This window comes from Mytilus galloprovincialis, chromosome 11 (genome assembly GCF_965363235.1).
Source record: "Mytilus galloprovincialis chromosome 11, xbMytGall1.hap1.1, whole genome shotgun sequence".
In the NCBI taxonomy this organism is placed as follows: domain Eukaryota; kingdom Metazoa; phylum Mollusca; class Bivalvia; order Mytilida; family Mytilidae; genus Mytilus; species Mytilus galloprovincialis.
In genome coordinates this window covers 79,561,020-79,582,876 of record NC_134848.1, presented here as the reverse complement: position 1 = coordinate 79,582,876, position 21,857 = coordinate 79,561,020, and the positions used below count along the sequence as shown (strand labels likewise).

The following is a 21,857-nucleotide window of genomic DNA, read 5'->3' as shown; positions in this document are numbered from 1 at the left end:
TTACGGACGCCATCACGAGTTGGTTGACCGTTATGGAGTAACCGTTTCACTAATGATATCGGATATGTTCCTTACGTCGTAACTACAATCCCCTTCCATTTCATAAATGTAACCTACCGAATAAGACTATTTACCGGATTTGTTATCTCATAAGCAACACCGGGTGCAACATGTGGAGCAGGATCTGCTCACCCTTCCGGAGCGTCTGATATCACCCCTAGTTTTTGGTGGGGTTCGTGTTGTTTATTCTTTAGTTTTCTATGTTGTGTCATGTGTACTATTGTTTGTCTGTTTGTCCTTTTCATTTTGATCAATGGCCTTGTCAGTTTATTGTCGATTTATGAGTTTGCCTGTCCCTCTGGTATCTTTCATCCCTCTTTTCTATTAGTTTAGTCAGTTTATTTGTTTGATTGTAAAAAAGCTACAAATGGTTACAATATCACTTACCAACTACTTTTACAGCATAGAACGATATAAAGTAACATTTGGATAAATCCATGTGCATAAAATCGATGAACAAGATGGATACTATGTTAGGCATATAATATGTGAACCGTGACGAAGTGCAAAAAATAAACTCGATGTTCTTCGTTAATCAGTATTCTGTTTTCTATGTTTTAGTGTGTACATTTTTCTTTTCGTTTGTCGTCATTTCCGTTTGTCTTTGTGGTGTATCATTAACACAGAGTAAGGCACATCAAGTTTCATACACAAGAAGCTGTAACAAAATATTGATGATATATATGTTGTGCTCAATCACGACACAAAGTTAGCAAGACTTTGTTCATAAATATACCGTATCAACTTAAAACAAAAATATGGCAACATCAACAGCTTAGACACATATACACAGTTGTCAAAAACACTCATTTACCGAATGAAATACCGTTTACTGCTTTTCTATGATGGAAGACACAGTTGATGAAGTTGTGATTTATTAGCATTAGTTTTTGCAATGCCGGTTCTTAATTATTATCATAATTGTAAATTTAATCTGTAACATGTTAATTAATTTTTGACTGTATTTGCCTATTCGCCAGCTGCAAGTATGCCATGCTCATTTTGAGCGAACATAAAAATAATTCGTGTACAGTTGAATTAATCGTTTAGTATGTAAATTATTTTGTACTAATAAACTCCGATGATGCTTTATATTAATCCGAATATTGCCTGGTGGGATTCCTGGAGAATTGACATGCTTTTTCCATCTCTCAATCTGATATTGTTACAGCACTTCAAATCATAAACTGGTTGTCAGGGTTTTTTTAATATTTGTTTTGTGTCTAGCAGCACTAAAGACACACGAACAAAAGACATAACGTCCGGTGTCAAATAGTTCATGCATTATTTGAACGATATAATGTTAGCAAAAATACATTTGTCCTTTCGGTGCCTTTTATAGCTGTTTATGCGGTATGCGCTTTAATCATTGTTGAAGTCGGTACGGTGACCTATAATTGTTAATGTCTGTGTCATGTGGTCTCTTGTGGAGAGTTTTCTCATGGGCAATCACACCATATCTTCTTTTTTACACTGTAGATCGGTTCTATTATCATACCTGGAATTCAGAATTGGACCTTAATGTTTACGGTTATTCGGGATAAACACTAGTTGGGATTTTAATTTAAAAAAATTCAAGAGCGAGTAAAAACGATTTTTTTATGACTTCGTTAGAAATGCGCAGTGAATGGACAATTCTTCCTACACGAGGTATCTGATTTTATATCTACAATTTAACTGGGCATGGCTGCTTACAGTAACATCCAACATAGCTTAACGAACGTCCCGACTTTTACCCAGGTTATTTTGACGGTTTGAAAAAAAGACCTGAAGTTATTCTCTATTTTTAAATGAAATAGCAAAATGAGTATACGTTGATAAAAAAGTAATAAACAAATAACCTACGTATTTGTAATGTTGACACGAATGACATTTCCAATAAAAAATAAAAATATTGACATGCACATTAGGGGGATTAGACATGTTTGGGTGTTCATTAATTGCTATATAGTACAACAAAGGTAGAATCTTTTTTGTAAAATATCGATGGCCCTGAAAAGGAGCGTTACTTTATAAGAGATATCATAAGCTGTTGGCACTCTATTCATGTCTAATGCCTTATTTTCTCGTCTCTTGGTGGGCTTCCAGTGTAACGCGAACGCTGCCATCTTGTTTATTTACGTCTGTGACGTCATTTTCTAGGGAGATACCTCAAGTTTAAATCAACAAACTCAAAAGGTTATTCGCCGGGGAATAATAGGGTTATTCACCGCTGGTGGTATTTTTTAGGATTATTCTTCCTTCCTTGCAATTGAATGAAAAACAACTGTATTATTCCATGTCACGTGATAACCCAATATAATTGTTCAACATATATGTAAGGTATAATAATATGTGTTGTTTGATATCAAACAATCAGATGAATTAATTTTGCCCCGTCAAGGAAGTACAGAAATTATAAATACCTGCATCGAATTTGCTACCAATAATTTGATCTTAAAATTATTTATCAACAGAAAGTCAATGTATCTCACATGACTGTTGATTTTGTGACTGTTATATAGAGCCAGTGAATGGTATAGCTCAGTGCATGTGTGACGACAGATATTCTTACCTTTGTCCAGGTTATGATATGTTATTTTCATAAAATTGTAATGTAAACAATGTTTACATTAGAAATAAGCGTTCTAATCATTTTGAGGGTATTTAAACTATGTTCATCTAAAATTCACTTAAAAGTAATTTTACATTAAAATAAGAACATAAATTTGAATTTGAATTTTACATAAAAGATAATAAGTATTATTTAATCTGTTTCTCTTAAAAGGCTATCATTGTCGCCTATCGCGAAAATAATTCTTTATAACAATCTATACAGGTATACTTGAACTGTTTCATGAGTTAAATATGTATGGTGTAAGTACAAGATATTTCGATAATCGCTTGTATTTATATTTATATACATTGTGTGCTTAAACATATATATCCTGATTTCTATATTGTATTTTCAGTTTAATTATCAATCAATATTCTCAACATCTCGATGCATACTAACAGTACCTGCGTTTATGTATAAATATAAATAACAGGTTGCACGTTTGTACGAATACATAATTCAATAATGTTATCTTTCGTCCCTCTTTTATCTGAATCTGTTCATTGACTTGAATTTTTAGTATTCATGTCGCTGGACAATTGTTTTTCTTTCTGACTAACTCAACAAATACAAAATATTGAACATAAAAATTAAAAGAAACATTTATAAAGCAAACACAAGTAAGTATATAAAACTGTACAAAACGTGTAGAAATAAGATACTTGTAATCACATACCTAAAATACAGGTTTTGTGTTGTCATTGTTATATTAATCTGTAATGATACAGTGGTAGTTAAAAATAAAACTCGAACAAGGACATTTGCGTGATGTGTGCAAAATATACGCAGTTATTAAATGATCAGGTAATTGTATAAAAACACAAAGATTATCTCACGTCTCAATTTGTTTTACGTTCTCATTCTAATTACAACAACTTTAAAGGAAAAAGTATAAATGTTATCAACAAAAGGTAAGAAACTTTCAACACTGCAAATGTTATCAAAATAAGGGTCACAAATATAATCAAAAATAAAAAGTTTGTACTTGAATGATGACAGCAAAAAAAGAACGTGAAGTGTAATAGAAATGGTCTAAATTGAAATAATTTCTGTGTAATATGATCTTGTTTCACTTTAAAAATTATGTTTTTCCATATTATGTTCATGTATAACTTTTCCTTAATTCAGCTAGACTATAAATTTGGTATAAAAAAAATCATATCGTGTTAACTCCCGTAAATACGTTTTTAAAATAAACGGTTGGAAAACGAGTTATCCAGACATAATTAGGTTCGTTTTCCAGTTTGAATTTTGGGCACTTGCTGTTCAGTGTTAGTAAAGTCTCCGTGTTAATGGTTTATTTTTTAAAATTGTGACTTGTCTCAATAGCACACATACCACGTCTTCTTATATATTTTATTTTTGTTTTCTGTCTTATTACGTTGTAATTCTATTTTTTGTACCATGATACAGACAATTCAGTACTTTGCAGTAGCTTTTAAGACAATTCGATGTGATGGTGATATTTTCATATAAATAAAAACCACAGAACAGTAGAAAAGAGTGGCACGCAAATAGTAATAAATAAGAAATAAAAAAACTAAAGACTAAGCCATACGAACCCGCCAATAACTAAGGTAGATCTCAGGTGCTCTGAGCAATTCTAATTTTACCGCATAGAATAATTCTGAAAATGTAATGAAAAGTTGGAAAACAATTTATTTCACAGACGTTTCTACTGTATTCAGCTTATGATGTTCGAAGGTCAAAGGTACACTGAAAAACAATATAATAATAAACTTAATTAACTGATTTTGATATTTACGAAAGTTGATTTATATTTGTAGCTTTCAAAAGACAAAATGCGAGCTTCGTTATGTCTTTGTTTTCGATTTTGTAAAAATTAGCATAATAAAAAAACCAAATAGAAACATCGGTACAATGTAGCTGTCAATTGTTTAACTTTAACTAACACCATTCGTTCGTACAGAGTTGATTTTAAAAAAGCAAATAAATTACAAAGTAAACACGTGCAGATCAAGTGTCTGATTATTCCATTTCAAAGCATGCAACAAAAATGGACAATCTCGAAGCTTTTTATGAATTCCTTTACCTTAAATAATATATACTAGAATATAAGTCGTGTCATAGGGACTGTTAAACTTGAGAAGGTCAATTTCTTTCCTCACTCATCAGCCATTACGTTAAAAGTATAGTTTGTTAACAAGCTCGTATACAATTATCAACGAGTCTGTAATATGTCAATTGATACAAATAAACTACATTGAACTTGGTATAATGATGGATGTGATTTAATCTGATTAAATCTTAACTTGCATCTGAACATTAATATTGTTTATCATTGTGATAGAAAATTTTTGTTTTCAAGGTGAATATTGATTCAAGTGATTAATTTCTAGTCGGTTATGGTGTGTTTGTGTCTGCTTTGCTTGAGTATGAGCTTCACGACAGATGCAAAATATACATTTGTAGATTATGGTCTGCCTTTCTGCTACATATGATGTGGGTCTGTACATTTATATCCCGTTATTGTGTTATTGTGCTACTTTAAAATCATGTTGTACTCTTGTCTTCCATATTTGGCAATTTGCTTTGTCTATTTGTCTTTTGTGTCTTTTTTATACATATGACGTGGCTCTGTACTTATACATCCCGTCATTGTGGTATGGTACATCTTTATATTTTTGTCTATAATTTATGTTAATGTGTTTTGTCGTAAAGCCTTTTTGTGCTTCTTTGTTACATCTTTGTTTGTTTTATAGTGATAGAGATTTTAACACAATGTTGACTACTATTTCTGACATTTTTACCTCTTATGTCTGTTTGTTTTGTTCACACATCATTGTCAGTAAAATGACTTTTGATGCGACTGTCATAAAAGTAAGAGGTTAGGATAGCTGTAAAACCAGGATGGTATATGACTGTTGTTATTAATTCCTTTGATGTGTTCGGTGTATAAACTCGACCAATTCACTCACAAACAAATAAAAGTTCAAAAGTGACTTGGTCTGGTTTGTATACCAATAAATTCCCCTAAAAAGGAGTTAAATCCTTATAATTCTTCAAAATTGGAAAAAGGGAAAATATATTTCCACACTCATAACCTCTATCCCGCTTACGTTGTATATTTGTTTCAGTGAATAGGCCTGGCGCATGAATTTATTTGTTAGCTTACGCAAAACTAAGTACTCCTTGAAATTTGAAATCTGATAAAAATAAACTACAAATATTCTTATTATAATTCAAACGAATCTTTTTGTTTTTGTTATTTTATTAATCGATTAACTTGCAGTTAAAGAAATTTCGTTAACGTCTGTGTTATTATAGCCGCCATCTTGTTTACATGGGTTAAGAAAAGAAGTTCGGTAAACGTCGTCTATCGAAAAATAACCAACGTCAAGGTCAACTACCGGAAGTCCTCTCGACCAATCATATCAACGTATTCCTCAATATGGAAATCATATAAGAACTATATTCATTTGCTAGTGGTATTATGTCTTTCAAATGAGTCAAGCCATGTCAATTGATATTTTATAGTATGTCTTTCTAGATGTATGTTGTTACACTATTGTTTCATGTAAGGAGGAGGTTGGGTCCTTTTAAACCGTTTAAACCCGCTGCATTTGTTTGCACCTATCCAAAGTCAGGAACCTTGTGTTCATTGGTTGTCGTTGGTTTATGTGGTTCGTCCGTGTTTTTCGTTTCTTTTTTTTATATAGTTAGATTTTCCCGTTTCAATGGTTTTACACGTCATTTTATAACTTGAGGGTTGATGTCAGTCAAGGCTCCATGTGAAAGACCATACTTTAACATACAATGATTCGTTAACAAATAATGATTTGGATGAAGAGTTGTCTCATTGGCACTCATACCACTTCTTCTTGTATCTGATTATCGATAAAACAAAATTAATGTTTTGTCAAAAATGTAATCTCTTCTAATCAAGCAAGTGTCATTTTTCGTTCACATCTTTTTTTTTTGTATCAGCTATATTCTTAGAAATAAAACAACCTTATGAATTGAGTTAAACATGAACCCATTTCAATTAAGATGATACATTTATATTGCGTGTCATTTTGAAAAGAATAAATGTGCATTTCTTTTTTAAAGAAAAATTAAATCATTTTCAAAAGATGCAATTCGTTTTTTTAGAGATGAACATAGCCATGATAGCTGTGCTACTTTTTATTGAGTTCATTGCTAGTATGGTAAATGGATTATGTCCATCGGAATGCTCCTGTATAACCTCGTCAGCGGGAGATTACGTATACTGTAATTCTAGGTCGTTGGGACATATTCCAGACGACCTTCCTAATAATACCCATAACCTGTAAGTAAACACAATGTATTTGTAATTATGATTCTGAAAATAAATTCATAGCCCTTGTTTTACTGTCTCTTGAATCATATAAACAATCTCAAACCATATGATCGAACCAAGCCTAAGGTAAACATATTAGTTGAGGTGTGAAAAGATTGAAAACTAATTTTAACATATCTAACGAGTCAAAGTTAAGTTTTAAATGGATAACACCTAAAATATCATTAAAGATACATCATGTACCGTCTTTAAGATTATATATGACAGCTGAGCGATTAACTTACCTTAAAAAATCAACGTATCAAAACAGTTGAACGTAGAACCAAATCAAAGACGAATTCAAATACGGTTATATTTTTCAACCATTTTGCAACATCGGACGTTGATGAAAAATAATAAATGGTAGATTACCTCATCATGATACTCGTAATATAGCTATTTCCTTTACTTGCATACCGAATATTCGCCCATGAGTTGCCAGCCTTGTTCGTTGTACATGTTATCAAACAATAAAATTAAGTCGTATCACAATAAAATATCTGAAAAATGAAAATTATGCCAGAACAATAATAAAGAACGTCAATTGCTTTTCAAAATAATTCATACAATGCTTAAATTAACAATGATTATTTATATTAACTAAATATTTTGCATTGCTTGCATTTACAAGGCAAGAAAAACAAATAGAACTACATGTATGATTGTATTGTATTGATGACTTTTGTTTAATCTTTGATCAAGGTTTCTGCAAGAAAACAGCATAACATCAATTGAAATTCAGTTTTGTAAGGAGATGCCGCAGCTGAAATATATGTATGTAACATATGTTTGTTTTGCTTTATATTACTTGTATTGTTGTTATAATGCGTACAACATGTGTTCAATGTATCATGTTTCTTTAATATTCAATAGTTCAGTCTTTAAATCTATGAACGTAAACATAAAAGGTCTTTTGTATCCAATCTAAGAGTTGAATATAGTCTTGTCGTTTTACAATTTCTTTAAATTGCATGTTTTCAACTGAGATCGATACAATAAAATTCCCAGATGCCAAATAATTATTAAATGTATTAAATAACTCTGTAATGTCATGATAACCTTCAAATGATAGTTCATTTCTAGACTTTGACACTTCCGTTAACAGTTTTTGACTGTTCAATGAACTATTGATCTTTTACTATGGTATGTCCATATCATTTTGTATAAGTGTCCTCGTGTTAGAGAAACATGACGATGTCGAAATTAATATCTGAATGATTTAATAGTGTTTAAATTACATGATTTGGGATGTGTATTTAAGTTCAACATATTGCATACTAAGTTGGCAAAACTAAAAGCTACGTACCAAAATCAATTTAAAAAAATAGATTCAATCTGGTAAGCATCACTTTTTTATATACATGCCTGTCATAGAACTTTAATAAACTGAAGGTGTTAACGTCGGATATATTCCGATTGGAAACATTCACGTCGCACAATTTTTTAAGCAATGTAACGATATGGAATTATTACGTCCAAATTTCCATAAGGACACTAGATACACATGGTGTAATCTCTTAAATATTGTTAAAGAGTGTTGGATTTTAATCGCATCACATGCTTTAGTAACTCTTTTTACTTCGGCCCTTGGTGAATACTATGAATTCTCTACTTAAGATTTAATAGTCATGGATATAGGAATTAAAATATATATAATAAAATATCTAAAGAAATACTAACATTTTAAACTTTGATAATGAATTTATTTCCTATTTTTACATAAGCACCATCTACAACAATCAGATTTCTGAAATCCCTGTAAACACATTTGTAGAGTGTGAATTTCTGCAATCTCTGTGAGTATATACTTTAGATATATATTTTTTTTCTTTCGTGACTTTATTCAAAAACAATTAAAACACAGTGCACACTTAAAACGGGTGTGAATGACATATAACACTGTGAGAGGATATGGTATGATTGCCAATGAGACAGCTCTCCAGATGAGACTACATGATAAAGAAATTAACAACGCATTTATCAGGTTTGACACAAGAATAAGAATAACAAATTAAACAATTCATTACAGTAAACCACAATGACTCATCCCAAATCGAAATGCTAACTTTCCATAAGACCCTTGGAAAATAAAATTGAAAAATATGTTCATCTTCCCAAAGGTCATTGAACTTCCTGAAATAAGATAATGCAGCTCCATGCAAATGGAACATTCATATTAAAAGTGGTTTTTTTTTTCGTATAACACACCGAGTGGTGACGGGATGATCAAATGATAGACTGATAGTATGTATATTTATCTTAATCTAATACAGAATGTTGTGTCTTAACGTGCAATTTTAGTTGCCTACCTTGTATTAATGTTAACTTTAATTCATACTTCATCAAGAAAGTATGTACAGTACACAATCTGCTTTTATCGCCGTCCTTGGCAATTTCATTTTTTTTTTTGGAAACTACACAAGCTGTTTTGATACGTGTCTTTATCAAACTCATTATCGACTACAACATGAAATTGAGAATGGAAATGAAAAATGTACAAAGAGGACAATAGCCGACCAAAAAGCGGAAATAGTACAAGGCCACCACTGATTCTTGAACGCAGCGAGAACATATCGCACCCGGAAGCGTGCTTCATATCGATGTTTCATGTTTCGATGATCCCTTAACTAAAATGTGTACTAGTTCATTGAAAGAGTACGTCATAATAAACTCCGGAACATATAACTTCGATCAAACAAAACACATACAAGACTAGCAAAGACCAGAAGCACAAACATGCCTTGGGTTTAATCATGTTTAATGTGATCTCAACCAGCCCATTTGACCTCTATTTGACCTCAGTTAACCTCAGTTAAAAAAAAAAACGAGTCCGATGTTTCAATAGAAGGAACTATACAAAACGACAATGATGAATACATTAGCAAAGGAATACTAGGAGCTACTGACATGCCAGCTTTAGACCTCAATGACACTGCTTGAAGGCTTGTGTCTTCGCCATATGGAAGTCAAGAACAACCCCTCCAGTTAAATATTTAGTGTCATATTAACATAACTTATACGATCAGAACATAACCTGTATCATGTCAACAACTGGATTAAGAATAAAATGTTTGTTTTCGATACAAAGACCTTATGAATGAATAATATAATGATTCCAAAATAATCAACATTGATTCACCTGACAAAAGTATCGTAAGTATGTCTCTTCTGAATATGTTTCTGACACTGAGTCGGGTGTGTCTATTCTGTGTTGGTCATTCATTATGTATTCGTGTTTGTTTTATGTAATGAGTTAATATTTCAGTTTCATTATGTATATCTGTTATATTCATTTGATAAAATTTACTGTTTGCAATAGCATTAATTGTTCTAAATAATTAGGATGTTCTTATCCCAAGCATACAAACTTAGCCGTATTTGACACAACCTTTTTCAACTTTTGATCTTCAGTGCTGTACAACTTTGTACTTTTTTTTGCTTTCGATCTTTTATATCTGGGCGTCACTGGTGAGTCTTGTGTGGACGAGGCGCGTTTTTGGCGTATTAAATTTTAAACCTGATGCTTTTTGTTATTCATTAATCATGTGTTTCTTTGGCTAATACGTTTTCCTATTTATTTGTATTGTAGTCCTGTAATATTATGTTGTCATTTCTATGTTATATTTAACATTGCCATTAAAGTGCGAGGTTTGGCATGCCACAAAACCAGGTTCAACCCACCATTTTTTCCTTTAAAAATGTCCTGTACCAAGTCAGGAATATGGCCATTGTTATATTATAGTTCGTTTCTGTGTGTGTTACAATTTAACGTTGCGTCGTTTGTTTTCTCTTATTTTTGATTGTAAATTGACATTGCCATAAGACGTGTCACGGTACTTGTCTATCCCAAATTCATGTATTTGGTTTTGATGTTATATTTGTTATTCTCGTGGGATTTTGTCTGATGCTTGGTCCGTTTCTGTGTGTGTTAGTTACATTGTAGTATTGTGTCGTTGTTCTCCTCTTATATTTATGCGTTTCCGTCAGTTTTAGTTTGTTACCCGATTTTGTTTTTTGGCCATGGATTTATGAGTTTGAACAGCGGTATACTACTGATGCCTTTATTTCGTTATTTCTTATTCACATGCTATTTACAGAATAAACAAATCAATTGTGATAAATAATCATTGTCCGTTTTTACTACTGTTGCCTTTATTTAAAGGTTAAACGAGTAGACCGAATAGGTTAAGATATATAAACACCATATTATGGTGACAATAGAGATTTCCAATAAAAGATATACGGAATTAATGGGACGGGTAATTGCCAACAATCAAATTTGTTTGAATACGTCTGTCAAGTTTAAAGAAAGTATTCAAAGACTTTTAAATCACACAATGGAATAATCGTTCACAGGATTTTTTTAATATGACGAAAGATTATAGAAATATTGCATTTTTTATTGATCTCGTGGTTTTCCGGATTCCCGCCCTTATTTATAAGATGACGAAACAAACGTATCCTAAACCTATCATAAGTACGATTATTTATAAGATGACGAAACAAACGTATCCTAAACCTATCATAAGTACGATTCGAGTTATCTTTCGTGGTATTGATTATGAAATGTTTTTTTTTCAATATATTTTGCAGATTAACGCCCCAAAATACTTTGTATCTGTCTTTTTTTTTTATAGTGTATCGATCTTTTTATTACATTTGTTTCGGGGAAAGTATTTAGAAGGATATATTTCTGACAATTTCAGAAATATCGAAAGCAGAATTTGTCAGAATCTATCTTTATAAAGGTTGAAAATTCAGACATAGTTATCGCTTCCTTTTACTGAATAAACTAATCTATTTTTTTTTTATTTATTATTGTATTGATAAAAAAAAATCCATATGCTAGTTTATTTAAAGTATTGAGGTGTTTTTGACTAGGGATTGCTCTGTATCAAAAGAAATAACGGAAATGCTATAGGAGTTCAAATGCAAAAGATATTTCTCTTGAAGTGAACTAACTAAGAGTATTTTATCCATTTTATTAATAAAGAACTAAAAGGGGGTCACCGAATTCATTATAATGTGTAAATCATTAATGAAAATGTGTAAGGTAAGTAACATTGAATAACATAAGATAATAATATTTTGTTGCCGGATGCGAATCCAAGATGCACCATAAAATGAATAATCCAGATAAGGATATTTGTTTAAGAAACATACAAAGAATAAATCACCAAAAAATGATCCAAACAAGTAGTCATAACTGAGTTGGTTTTTTTACAACAAACTTGTTAATTTTGGTGGGGAAAGTCTTGAACAGACATTTGGCAATTCTACATTTTATGGAGTACTCTTCTACCTTGTTTGATATAAGCAAGACTTAATTCAGTTATCCATGTTATTACATATGTATCATCCATACATGTTGACAAACTATAGATTTATAAAGTTGAGATATATAGTGGATCTTAAACTTAGTATTCCCAAATTTGTAAACAAAAAGTAATTTAGAGGAGGTCATACATATAATTTTGTCGATCAGGAACCTACCTTAATTCTTATACATAATCGAATACTGAAAATTAAGCCTTTAACCAGAAGTTGCATTGACATATATTTGATAAATGCGCACTAGAAATATATTTTAATGATAGATTTCCACAAATCTGAAATTTGTATAGACAGTATGCGTTGGCTATTGTGTGACCTATCAAGAGTATGATTATCAACACCTATATTTTGCGATTAATTTTTTCGAATATCCGTCCACTCCGTTCTCGCATAATCGTCTTTAAACCAAGGTGAGACTTTAACTGCCAGGATTCAAATGATTTGCCTAACCAGAAATAAAATTTAAGTTACGCTACAGTCGATTGATTGACAGTTGGTTTCTTAACGTCCGGTGGCAAATATTTCATGCACAATTAACGTGAAGAGAGAGTGAGTGACATTATATCTAAAAGAGGCATCGGGTTTAACTTCCGCACTCTGACCGGACAGGACTGCGTATATGTACATCCCGCACATCTAAATGGACTCTTATCATTGGCAATGATTTAACTGCAAATCGGAACAAGACCAATAAAGACCATATTTTCTATTCCCTTGATCTTCTTTGAGAGGTTACTGTCGAGACGTGACGACCAAAGAGACAATTATTAAACGCCAAATATTTTAGAAAAAATAATTAGATAACATTGACGTTATAGTACACCTACGTTTGTACGTCATCTGCCTAGAATCCATGCATTATAATAATCAAAGACAAGATATATATAAATTAACTGCTTCAGTCAAGTGTAATCATATTTGTCCTACAGATGCGTCCCCATCAATTGATAACATTCTACGGGGAGATGACACATATGCATCAGTGATTTAATTTTTCTTTTACCTTCGACAAAAGTATTTTGAAGTAATTCGTCATGTACACCTTTCGCTTTCCGGCGTGTGTGGAACTCTTTCTTAATCTTATAACATAAAAATGAGAGTATGATCACGCTTCATATTCCATTATTTATTTTTGTTCCAACTTAATTTTGATTTATGAGCTTTAACAATTAACCGTTTCAGAGATAAATATATGGGTCAATTGAAATAACGAAATAATGATCGGTGTGTTTGATTACCGGTTACTGAACAAAGTATTTCCTATTATGTTGTTTTTGAAGAAATCACTCCAAACTTAATAACAAAATATGTAAAACAAAATAAATAGTAGTGTGTACTAGTTTTTAAATGATATTTATTCTAACAAAGTATGTGTATTTAACAAGTCAAAACGTCATGCAGTCTATGGTCCCCTGCGTCGACCTTTACTGCTATAGGCCGAGATACCGTCAGATAGTCGTCATTATTGAGATCATATATATCAAATTTATGTATCAGATGTTATACATTACAATACAGAAACTATTCCACAATAAGTTTTGCATATTTAGCCCCATAGTTTGAATTGTCATTATTTTTGGTTCTTCTCGTAAAGAGGTACCTTAAATATTATGTGTGTAACATGTGTCATTTTTCAAAATTGGAGTCAATTTGAATTTGAGTGAATTCGTGATTTTCTTTTGCAGAACCTAAATGTAAAATTAACGTCAACTAATAATGATCTTATGAGCAGCTTTATCATTTGGGAAAAAAACAAATTCATTATTGTTTAGCATTTATGTAGTGTAAGATACAACATTACAAGCGAGAATATAAACAAAATTGTAAGAAACAGGGACAGGTCCAGGTAAGGACGTAATGGGCGAACACCCTCCCCATTGTGAAAAAAATATATCGTAATCTATTTATATTATATTGAAAATATCAATATATCATACTCATTAATCAAACTCATACTCTGATTTCTTTTTATACTAATTTCCCCATCCGAATGGTGATCCGTAAATTTTACTAACCATATATCACCTAGCTAGACAGTGACACGATTGCTTTAATTTAGTATTGCAGTGCAGTGTTGTCAATATTTCATATTCCATTATGTATTCCACATAAATAAAGCCTACAATATTTAAAACAAAAGACATTTATAATGCAGTGTTTGTTTGTCTGGTATCATGTGTGTCTTTTAACGAAACCAAAACTTAATTCAAAATAGAGAGATATGTATCAATCTGGCTACTTCATAATGTAAAGTTAAAGTGTTGCAATCTAGAACTTCTGATCTTCCACAAAGACCCTCTAGCAGGCATACTTACGCAACCGTTCATAAAATCCTGGCCTATGACTATTGAAATGTTAAGTAACGCCTTATAACGTAGAAGTGGATTTTTTTTTGTTATTAGTCTACTGTTGTGAAGATCCATCCAATCATTTTAATATGCCATAGACAATTAATGGAGATATCAAACCCTGACACTTTACCTAGGAAATATACATGTTCTAAGTCAGAAACCGTTACATTAGTGCATTTCAAAATTATTTTATGGTTTTTTAGCCAAAAAAAAGGTCCAAACATTTTTTCGCCCGGCTACGCTCGCGAAACATTTAATTCTACGTGTATTCGTATTGTGTAGTGAAAATTGTTCATATATGGTTATTATAGTCATGCAATCGTTTAACAATTCAACTTGTATTTTAATCGGCATTTACACAAATATAATTGTGTGACGATCATTGCCTACTGTAATGTTGAAATATAGATTAAAAAGTGAGTCTAGGTCATTCATTTAATGCTAAACCATAGAAGAAAGCACCGATTGCGCAAACAATATATCTTAATTTTTTATTCAATTAGCTTCATGTTGTTTTAGTGACGCAAACAGCTTTTGTTTTATTTTTTAGATCACTTCATATCAACATGATACGGTCAATAGAGATTAATACGTTTATCAACATGACGAACTTGTATACTCTGTAAGTCAAAATGTTTATTATTCTGTTTTCAGTTTTTTTAACTTCCATTAACCAAATATTAATATATCAAATGTTATTACATTAAGATCTACTATTTATTTGGATATTCTGATATGATCCTTTTTTCATACAGCTATATACATTTCTAAAAGTTGATACATAGCTAGCACACGTTAATGTTAGAGCTTTTCTGGTGGTGGTCTATCCATAGTGAGGGAAGCAACTTATTTAATGTTTTTTTGATATACATGCACTGTGTCGATACCAATTCTGGTGCACTGTGCCGATACTTTTACTGGTGCACTATGTCGATACCAGTACTGGTGCACTGTGTCGATACCATTACTTGCAACAGTGTCGATACCATTACTGGTGCACTGTGTAGATACCATTACTTGTACACAGTGTCGATACCATTACTGGTGCACTGTGTAGATACCATTACTGGTGCACAGTGAGTTCTTCAAAATAGTATCAACTAATAAGTCTATGTTTCGGTACAGATGCGAAGAATTGCGGGTTTGATGATAAAAGAATGAAACTTTGCACATTTATTGATGTATATTTGGTGGTTAATTGAAATGATAGACCTCCTCAGAAGAATTAAATAGGGCGGCCGTTTTCAAGCTGTCTGCCTAATCAGTCCAAATTGCAAAAGTGAATGATGGTGATCGCTAGTCTTTTAAGAACAAATGAAATGCATTCTAACGTTTTTAGTCCTGACTTATTATTAGATTTAAGGCTTTGTTTTTAAAATGGCAGACAATTTTTTTTCAAATTAGAAGGAACAAACTTTTGCAGTTCGTACAATATTCTAATGACTGCGTTTCTATGATCCATGGATTCTGTTTCCATAACAATTTGAGCAAAGATCAAATAAATGGAAACATTCGAACGCTTCCAGGATGCTATACGGAATTGTTTGACCATTACGTCTGACTAACACGTGATAATTGATATGTTCTATTCTTCCTGCTTCAATCCTTCACTTTTCCTGGATTGGGATAACATCAAGATGATCAATGAAATGAAAAATCACTGCATTATACTTCAATGGGTAACATCACGAGAGCTAACAGTTCCGGAACACCTTAGTGGACCCACGTTTTGATGGAAAGAGACTCCAGTTATCTATGCTCTCAAAGTTGAGTAATTTGCTCTTTGCTTTTTTTTTGTCTGTAGCTCCTAGACCTGTACTAAATTGGCTAGTTTTTTCCTATATAAAGTGAAAAACTTAATAGACAGTACTGATTACAGAGTGTCGTTTACGTTACGTTAATGTCTAGTGATTCAACTATGGCAGAAGACGCACGCATTTTAGTTAGAAGCACCCATTATCCGTCAAGTGTAGGTCTGGTGATAGATTAAGTATGTGTTTATTCACTTTTTGAACTACATTTATAAGTTTAGAAGATCAGTAAACTTTTGTTTCCGATAAGTATCATTTTGTTTAACTGCATGCATTTCTGTTTAGAAAACCATGTTTGTTTTTTCTTTTTAGATATCTACATAACAACAAGATACGGTCATTAAAAAGTTATACGTTTATCAACATGACTAACTTGCAAAACCTGTAAGTTGTGATATAATTATTATGTTATATTTTTTTATTACTGAAGTAAGCTTACAAGCAACTCATTTATAAATTTAAATACCAATTGTTCAGAGAAAATGAATAATTGGCGCTTCTTCCGGTTAACCCAATATTTCTTTCGCGTCCACTCCTAGATTTGTTCATACTGATTAAAAAAAGGATATGGTTTGTACATACTTTTGACTAACACCTTGGAGATACTATAATACTTTAAGAAGATGTCATTTACGATCTCATATCAAAGCTTATTTTGTACTGATTTTCCACATATGTTTTATATAAACTCTCCTTCAAAAAAAGGAGATAATGGTCTACTTTCAGTTGACAGAAGACGACTGCTGGTATCAGTGCAAAAAAACGTAGTATTGTTATTTAACGTTATTGTATGTTGATTCTAAAAAACACGTATAGTTTTTAAGTATTTTTTGTCTTTAATACCTGCAAAAATATCTACTTCCTGTTTGCATAATGTCACTTTCGGTAAACAAATATGCAAGGTCATATGTCCCTCAACAGTTTGCCAAATACAGTATGGATTTATCATTACCAGAATGAACTTATAATCAATTTACCTTAAAATTTAACATTTAAGGGCAATAGCTTGCAGAAAATATAATTAAATAGCTTTAGAATAAATATAACATTTCTTCCTCTCAACAACCAAAACAGTTTCTTTTGTATCTAGCTTTTATAGTTTGAGAGGAGATGCACAAACTCGGAAAGGGAACACTTTGTAATATGACTTTTACGTGTGACCTTGACCTAAATTTTCAAGCTTTGACTCAAAGCTCACAACCCAAAAGTTACGGGTTATGATTAACACACTGACACATCGACAAACAGTTACATATTCATTTTATCTATGTGTCAGTGTGATACTCATAACACGTAATTTTTGGATTGAGAGCCTTGAGTCAAAACTTGCCAATTGAGGTCAAGGTCACACGTAAATGTCATATTATAAAGTGTTCCCTTTGTAAACCTGAACCGGATCACTTCGCTTCAAATTGACCAAATCTTTAGGAGGATATGGTAACGGAGCGGCGAATGATAAAAAAGTCGCTTAGTTAAGTTTAAATTACCTAAATCCCTCATGGAATTTAAATGTCGTAAATTGTCTATCGATAATTCAGCTAGAGAATGTTTGTCGTAAGTTTCAAATGTGGTACAAATGACGTTACAAACAGCCGTTATTGACGTTATCCAAATTGCAACGAATATCCAAATGCTGATTCGGTAGACAAATCTCAAAACTAATACCCACTAAAAATAATTTGTTAGCGAAATTTGTAAATACAGTTACTTTTGAATCTGATACACTATAAGGGCATGTTTAAGTATTCCTACATGTTAAGTACATGTATAATGCATATGAAAATGGTAAAAAAAGGCAACGTTTTTCGCCTAGCAATCGTTGCACTTGCAGTAAAGGTGTGTTTTAAAGGTACAATAGTTACGCCACCGTATACTACTTCAGTCGACCCAATTTACTTTTTTTAGTTGATGCGTAAGAAGATACATACCAAGCTAAACGTCTTGTTTTTATCAGGATTTGAAGTCCGGATATTTGTCACACATTTGCCGACAATGTTGTGGTTTTTGGTTACACGGTATTGAGCAAAGGTCATGTGTAGTCATTATCAAGCTGATTTCTTGTTCATTTTAGAATTTCCAAAGCCTTGTTGTTTTATGTCGTTTGGTTTTGTTGTTTATTTGCTTATGTTAAATTTAACAAAGATCGTGAATATCATTATAGGGTTCGTTTGGTTCTCAGATGTGTTTGGTTTGTTTTGTATTCAAGTAAATTGACAATTTCACGGTCTTAGCGAAACTGGCTCCGTCCGATGTCAAGAAAATGCGAGTTGCAGTTTGTGTTGACAAATGCATTTTCTGCGATTTTGGTGTTAATGAAATATTAATTGTATCAACAAAGTTAGGACGACACATGTTTGATTAATACTGTCATAAAGAGACTTGATGATTTGTCCGGTTTTTTTTTCAAACGAATTATATAGGAACTGTAGGTATTATATGTCATGTATTAAAAGCTGCACAAGTAATTAGAATTTGGAATCAGTTGCACATTCGGCTGAATGGAAGCGTCAGCTACAGAGTTTTATTGATCAATTTTTTGCTGTCTGAAAATAATGTTAATCCTCTCAATACACCAAAGTATATTATTTTCCGAAACAATCTTACAAAAAGGTAATGACATTATGCATATCATTACAGCTGTTCACGTTATCACATGTACAAGATGCTGCTGTAAGTGCATGTAACTCTGAAATGATTTATCAACAAGAGCACGATAATTTGCTCAATAAGGCGGCATGTTTGAACGTCTTGGCATATATATCAAAATCCATTGAAACATCTGCGTATGATTTGGCTTTTGAAATAGAAGTTTAAATTATTGACAGAGACCTTATTCGTTTCAAAAAGTATCTTGTAATGTCATCAATTTTGACAATGTACTAGGTTTTTGTACCAAAAAAAAATGAAACGACCTGACGCAATTCTTCTAACCTGAAAGTTAAACTTGAGAAGCACTACACGGCTGTAATTGTGTTTTCTCCCCATCAAGGGCAATGTTAATCTAGCATTGTATTTACTAAGATATTTCTTTTGGAGATGTTATTAGGGTCACAAATAGAATCAGAATTGACAGCTTAAAGAATAAAAGACAGTTAGTACCAGTTTACGCCATTATTTCGTCTTTTTACCAGTTGTTTCGGGTATTCTTCCGTTCGTTCATGTCTTGAGTTGTCCTGATTGTTCTTCAAGTTGTTTTGAGCATCGACACAAAGTCAGTATTCAACCTACTAAAACGAACACGAACCGCTTCGTTCATCGTGTAGCCTTAACACAGAATCATATTTATAGTGCTGGGATTGCTACTATATTGTTAACTACTGCTGTCAATGTTAACGTGAATATCAATTATATGATCATTTTGTAAAAGTTCCTCTTTAAAAAGTTTTTTTTTTGAAATTCTAAGGACTTTTCTCATCCCAGGCATACATTACCTTATAAGCCACTGGTTCATTGTATGCAGCAGGATCGGGCGTATAACGTTTCCGCAATTTTAGCCAAAAAATAGTTTCATGTTTCCGCATTTTCGTGCATTACTTTTCCGAAGAAAAAAAAATTTACATTTCCGCATTTTTACCTGTATTTCACCTGTAAAAAAATGGTACAAATGATATATAAGACTTTAATTAGGTCTTTCCACTTTTCTGTGGAAAGACCTATTGTTTTTCTTCTGATTATTAGGTCTTTCCACTTTTCTGTGGAAAGACCTATTGTTTTTCTTCTGATTATTATTTTTTTTTTTTTTCTTCCGCCTAATTTTGTTCTTGCGATAAACATTTGTTTCGCAATATGTCGCTTAGATATTTGGTATATGATATCGAACAGTTTATGCGCTTTTGAAATTTACCCTGCGTAAACGAATACTTTTCTTTGTAGGAGTTATCTCCCCAAACACTGTTTTCCTTGTTAGCGCATCTCCTTCGCAACCGTAAAATATTATGACAAATTTATTTTACAAAATTGCTCGTTATATCCTTTGCATGATTTGTCCTATTTTGACCGAAGTGATATGAACGCTCCATATGAGAGTTATTTGCCCTTATGCATTTGATATAAGTGATATGCATTTCTATCTTGTAAACCATAAGTGCTAAAGACCAAGGATCTTTTGATTTGAGGTCCTTGGTCCAAAAAAATAAAAATTAGGTCAAGGTCAAAGGTCAAGGTCATATTCTAATATTTGAATTTGGCTTATTTTCACTTATATCCAAAGACTGTATAAGATATCAACAAATTATTTTTACTAAATTGTTAGTTGCGACATGTCGTAAGATGTAAATTTTGTAAAAATTAGGTCAAGGTCAAAGGTCAAATTCATATTCCAATTTTTGAATTTGGCTTATTTCCACTAATTTCTAGAAACTGTATAAGATATCGACAAATTATTTTTTCTAAATTGTTAGTTGCGACATGTCGTAACTCGTAAATTTTGATTGCAAGGGTACGTTGAACGTAAAAGTGAGTTTTCTCCCCTCTTGTATTTAAAAATACGTGTATGGTGATATAACTGATTAACCAAATATAATTAAGTCCTCTGGTCTTTTGATTTGAGGTCCTTGGTTTATGACCTTGAAATTGATCTCAAGGTCATAGATTAATTTGACGTTCTAGTTTTTGACCTTTGCGTTCGGCTCATATTTATACATGATATATCCATGAGACTTTTGGCGAAAGGTATCAAACCATTTAACCTTGAAAAAAACAACCGGAAGTGACCTTGTGTAAACCGGAAGTAGCTATTTTTGTACTTTATTAATAAAAAAGTATATAGAACCAGATCTTTTTGGAATCAGTGTCAATTAAATATTCAAATATTATCGGAAGTAACATTTTTCAAACCGAAAGTAACAAATTATCTCCCTTATTTAAAAAATATTTTATAGAAACCATATATTTCTGGAATCAGCGTACAATTACCTATCAGTTGACGATTGAAATGACATTTTAAACTTAATTTTACAACTTTCATATTAAAATAAATTGTTTTCAGTGGAAAGACCTTCAATTGTTCTCTGAACAATTGGTTTTTAATTTTTTTTTTTCTTCCCAAACACTGTTTTCCTTGTTAGCGCATCTCCTTCGCAACCGTAAAAGATTATGACAAATTTATTTTACAAAATTGCTCGTTATATCCTTCGCATGATTTGTCCTATTTTGACCGAAGCGATATGACCGCTCCATATGAGAGTTATTTCCCCTTATGCATCTGATATAAGTGATATATTATAAATAATATTTGAATTTGGCTTATTTTCACTTATATCCAAAGACTGTATAAGATATCAACAAATTATTTTTACTAAATTGTTAGTTGCGACATGTCGTAAGATGTAAATTTTGATTGCAAGCGTACGTTGAATGTAAAAGGGAGTTTTCTCCCCTCTTGT

At 31.9% G+C, this 21,857-nt stretch overlaps 1 protein-coding gene across 1 annotated transcript in view; it reads left to right on the top strand.

Annotated features, from left to right (window-relative positions):
* The first annotated feature begins 3,473 nt into the window (after window positions 1-3,473).
* LOC143052877 (uncharacterized) overlaps window positions 3,474-21,857 on the top strand; it is a 38,077-nt gene continuing 19,693 nt past the window's right edge. The window contains exons 1-6 of the mRNA XM_076226024.1: window positions 3,474-3,567; window positions 6,770-6,947; window positions 7,680-7,751; window positions 8,702-8,773; window positions 15,213-15,284; window positions 16,786-16,857. Of these exons, the coding sequence (XP_076082139.1) occupies window positions 3,552-3,567; window positions 6,770-6,947; window positions 7,680-7,751; window positions 8,702-8,773; window positions 15,213-15,284; window positions 16,786-16,857 (482 nt within the window). The 5' untranslated portion in view covers window positions 3,474-3,551. The remainder of the gene's footprint in view (window positions 3,568-6,769; window positions 6,948-7,679; window positions 7,752-8,701; window positions 8,774-15,212; window positions 15,285-16,785; window positions 16,858-21,857) is intronic.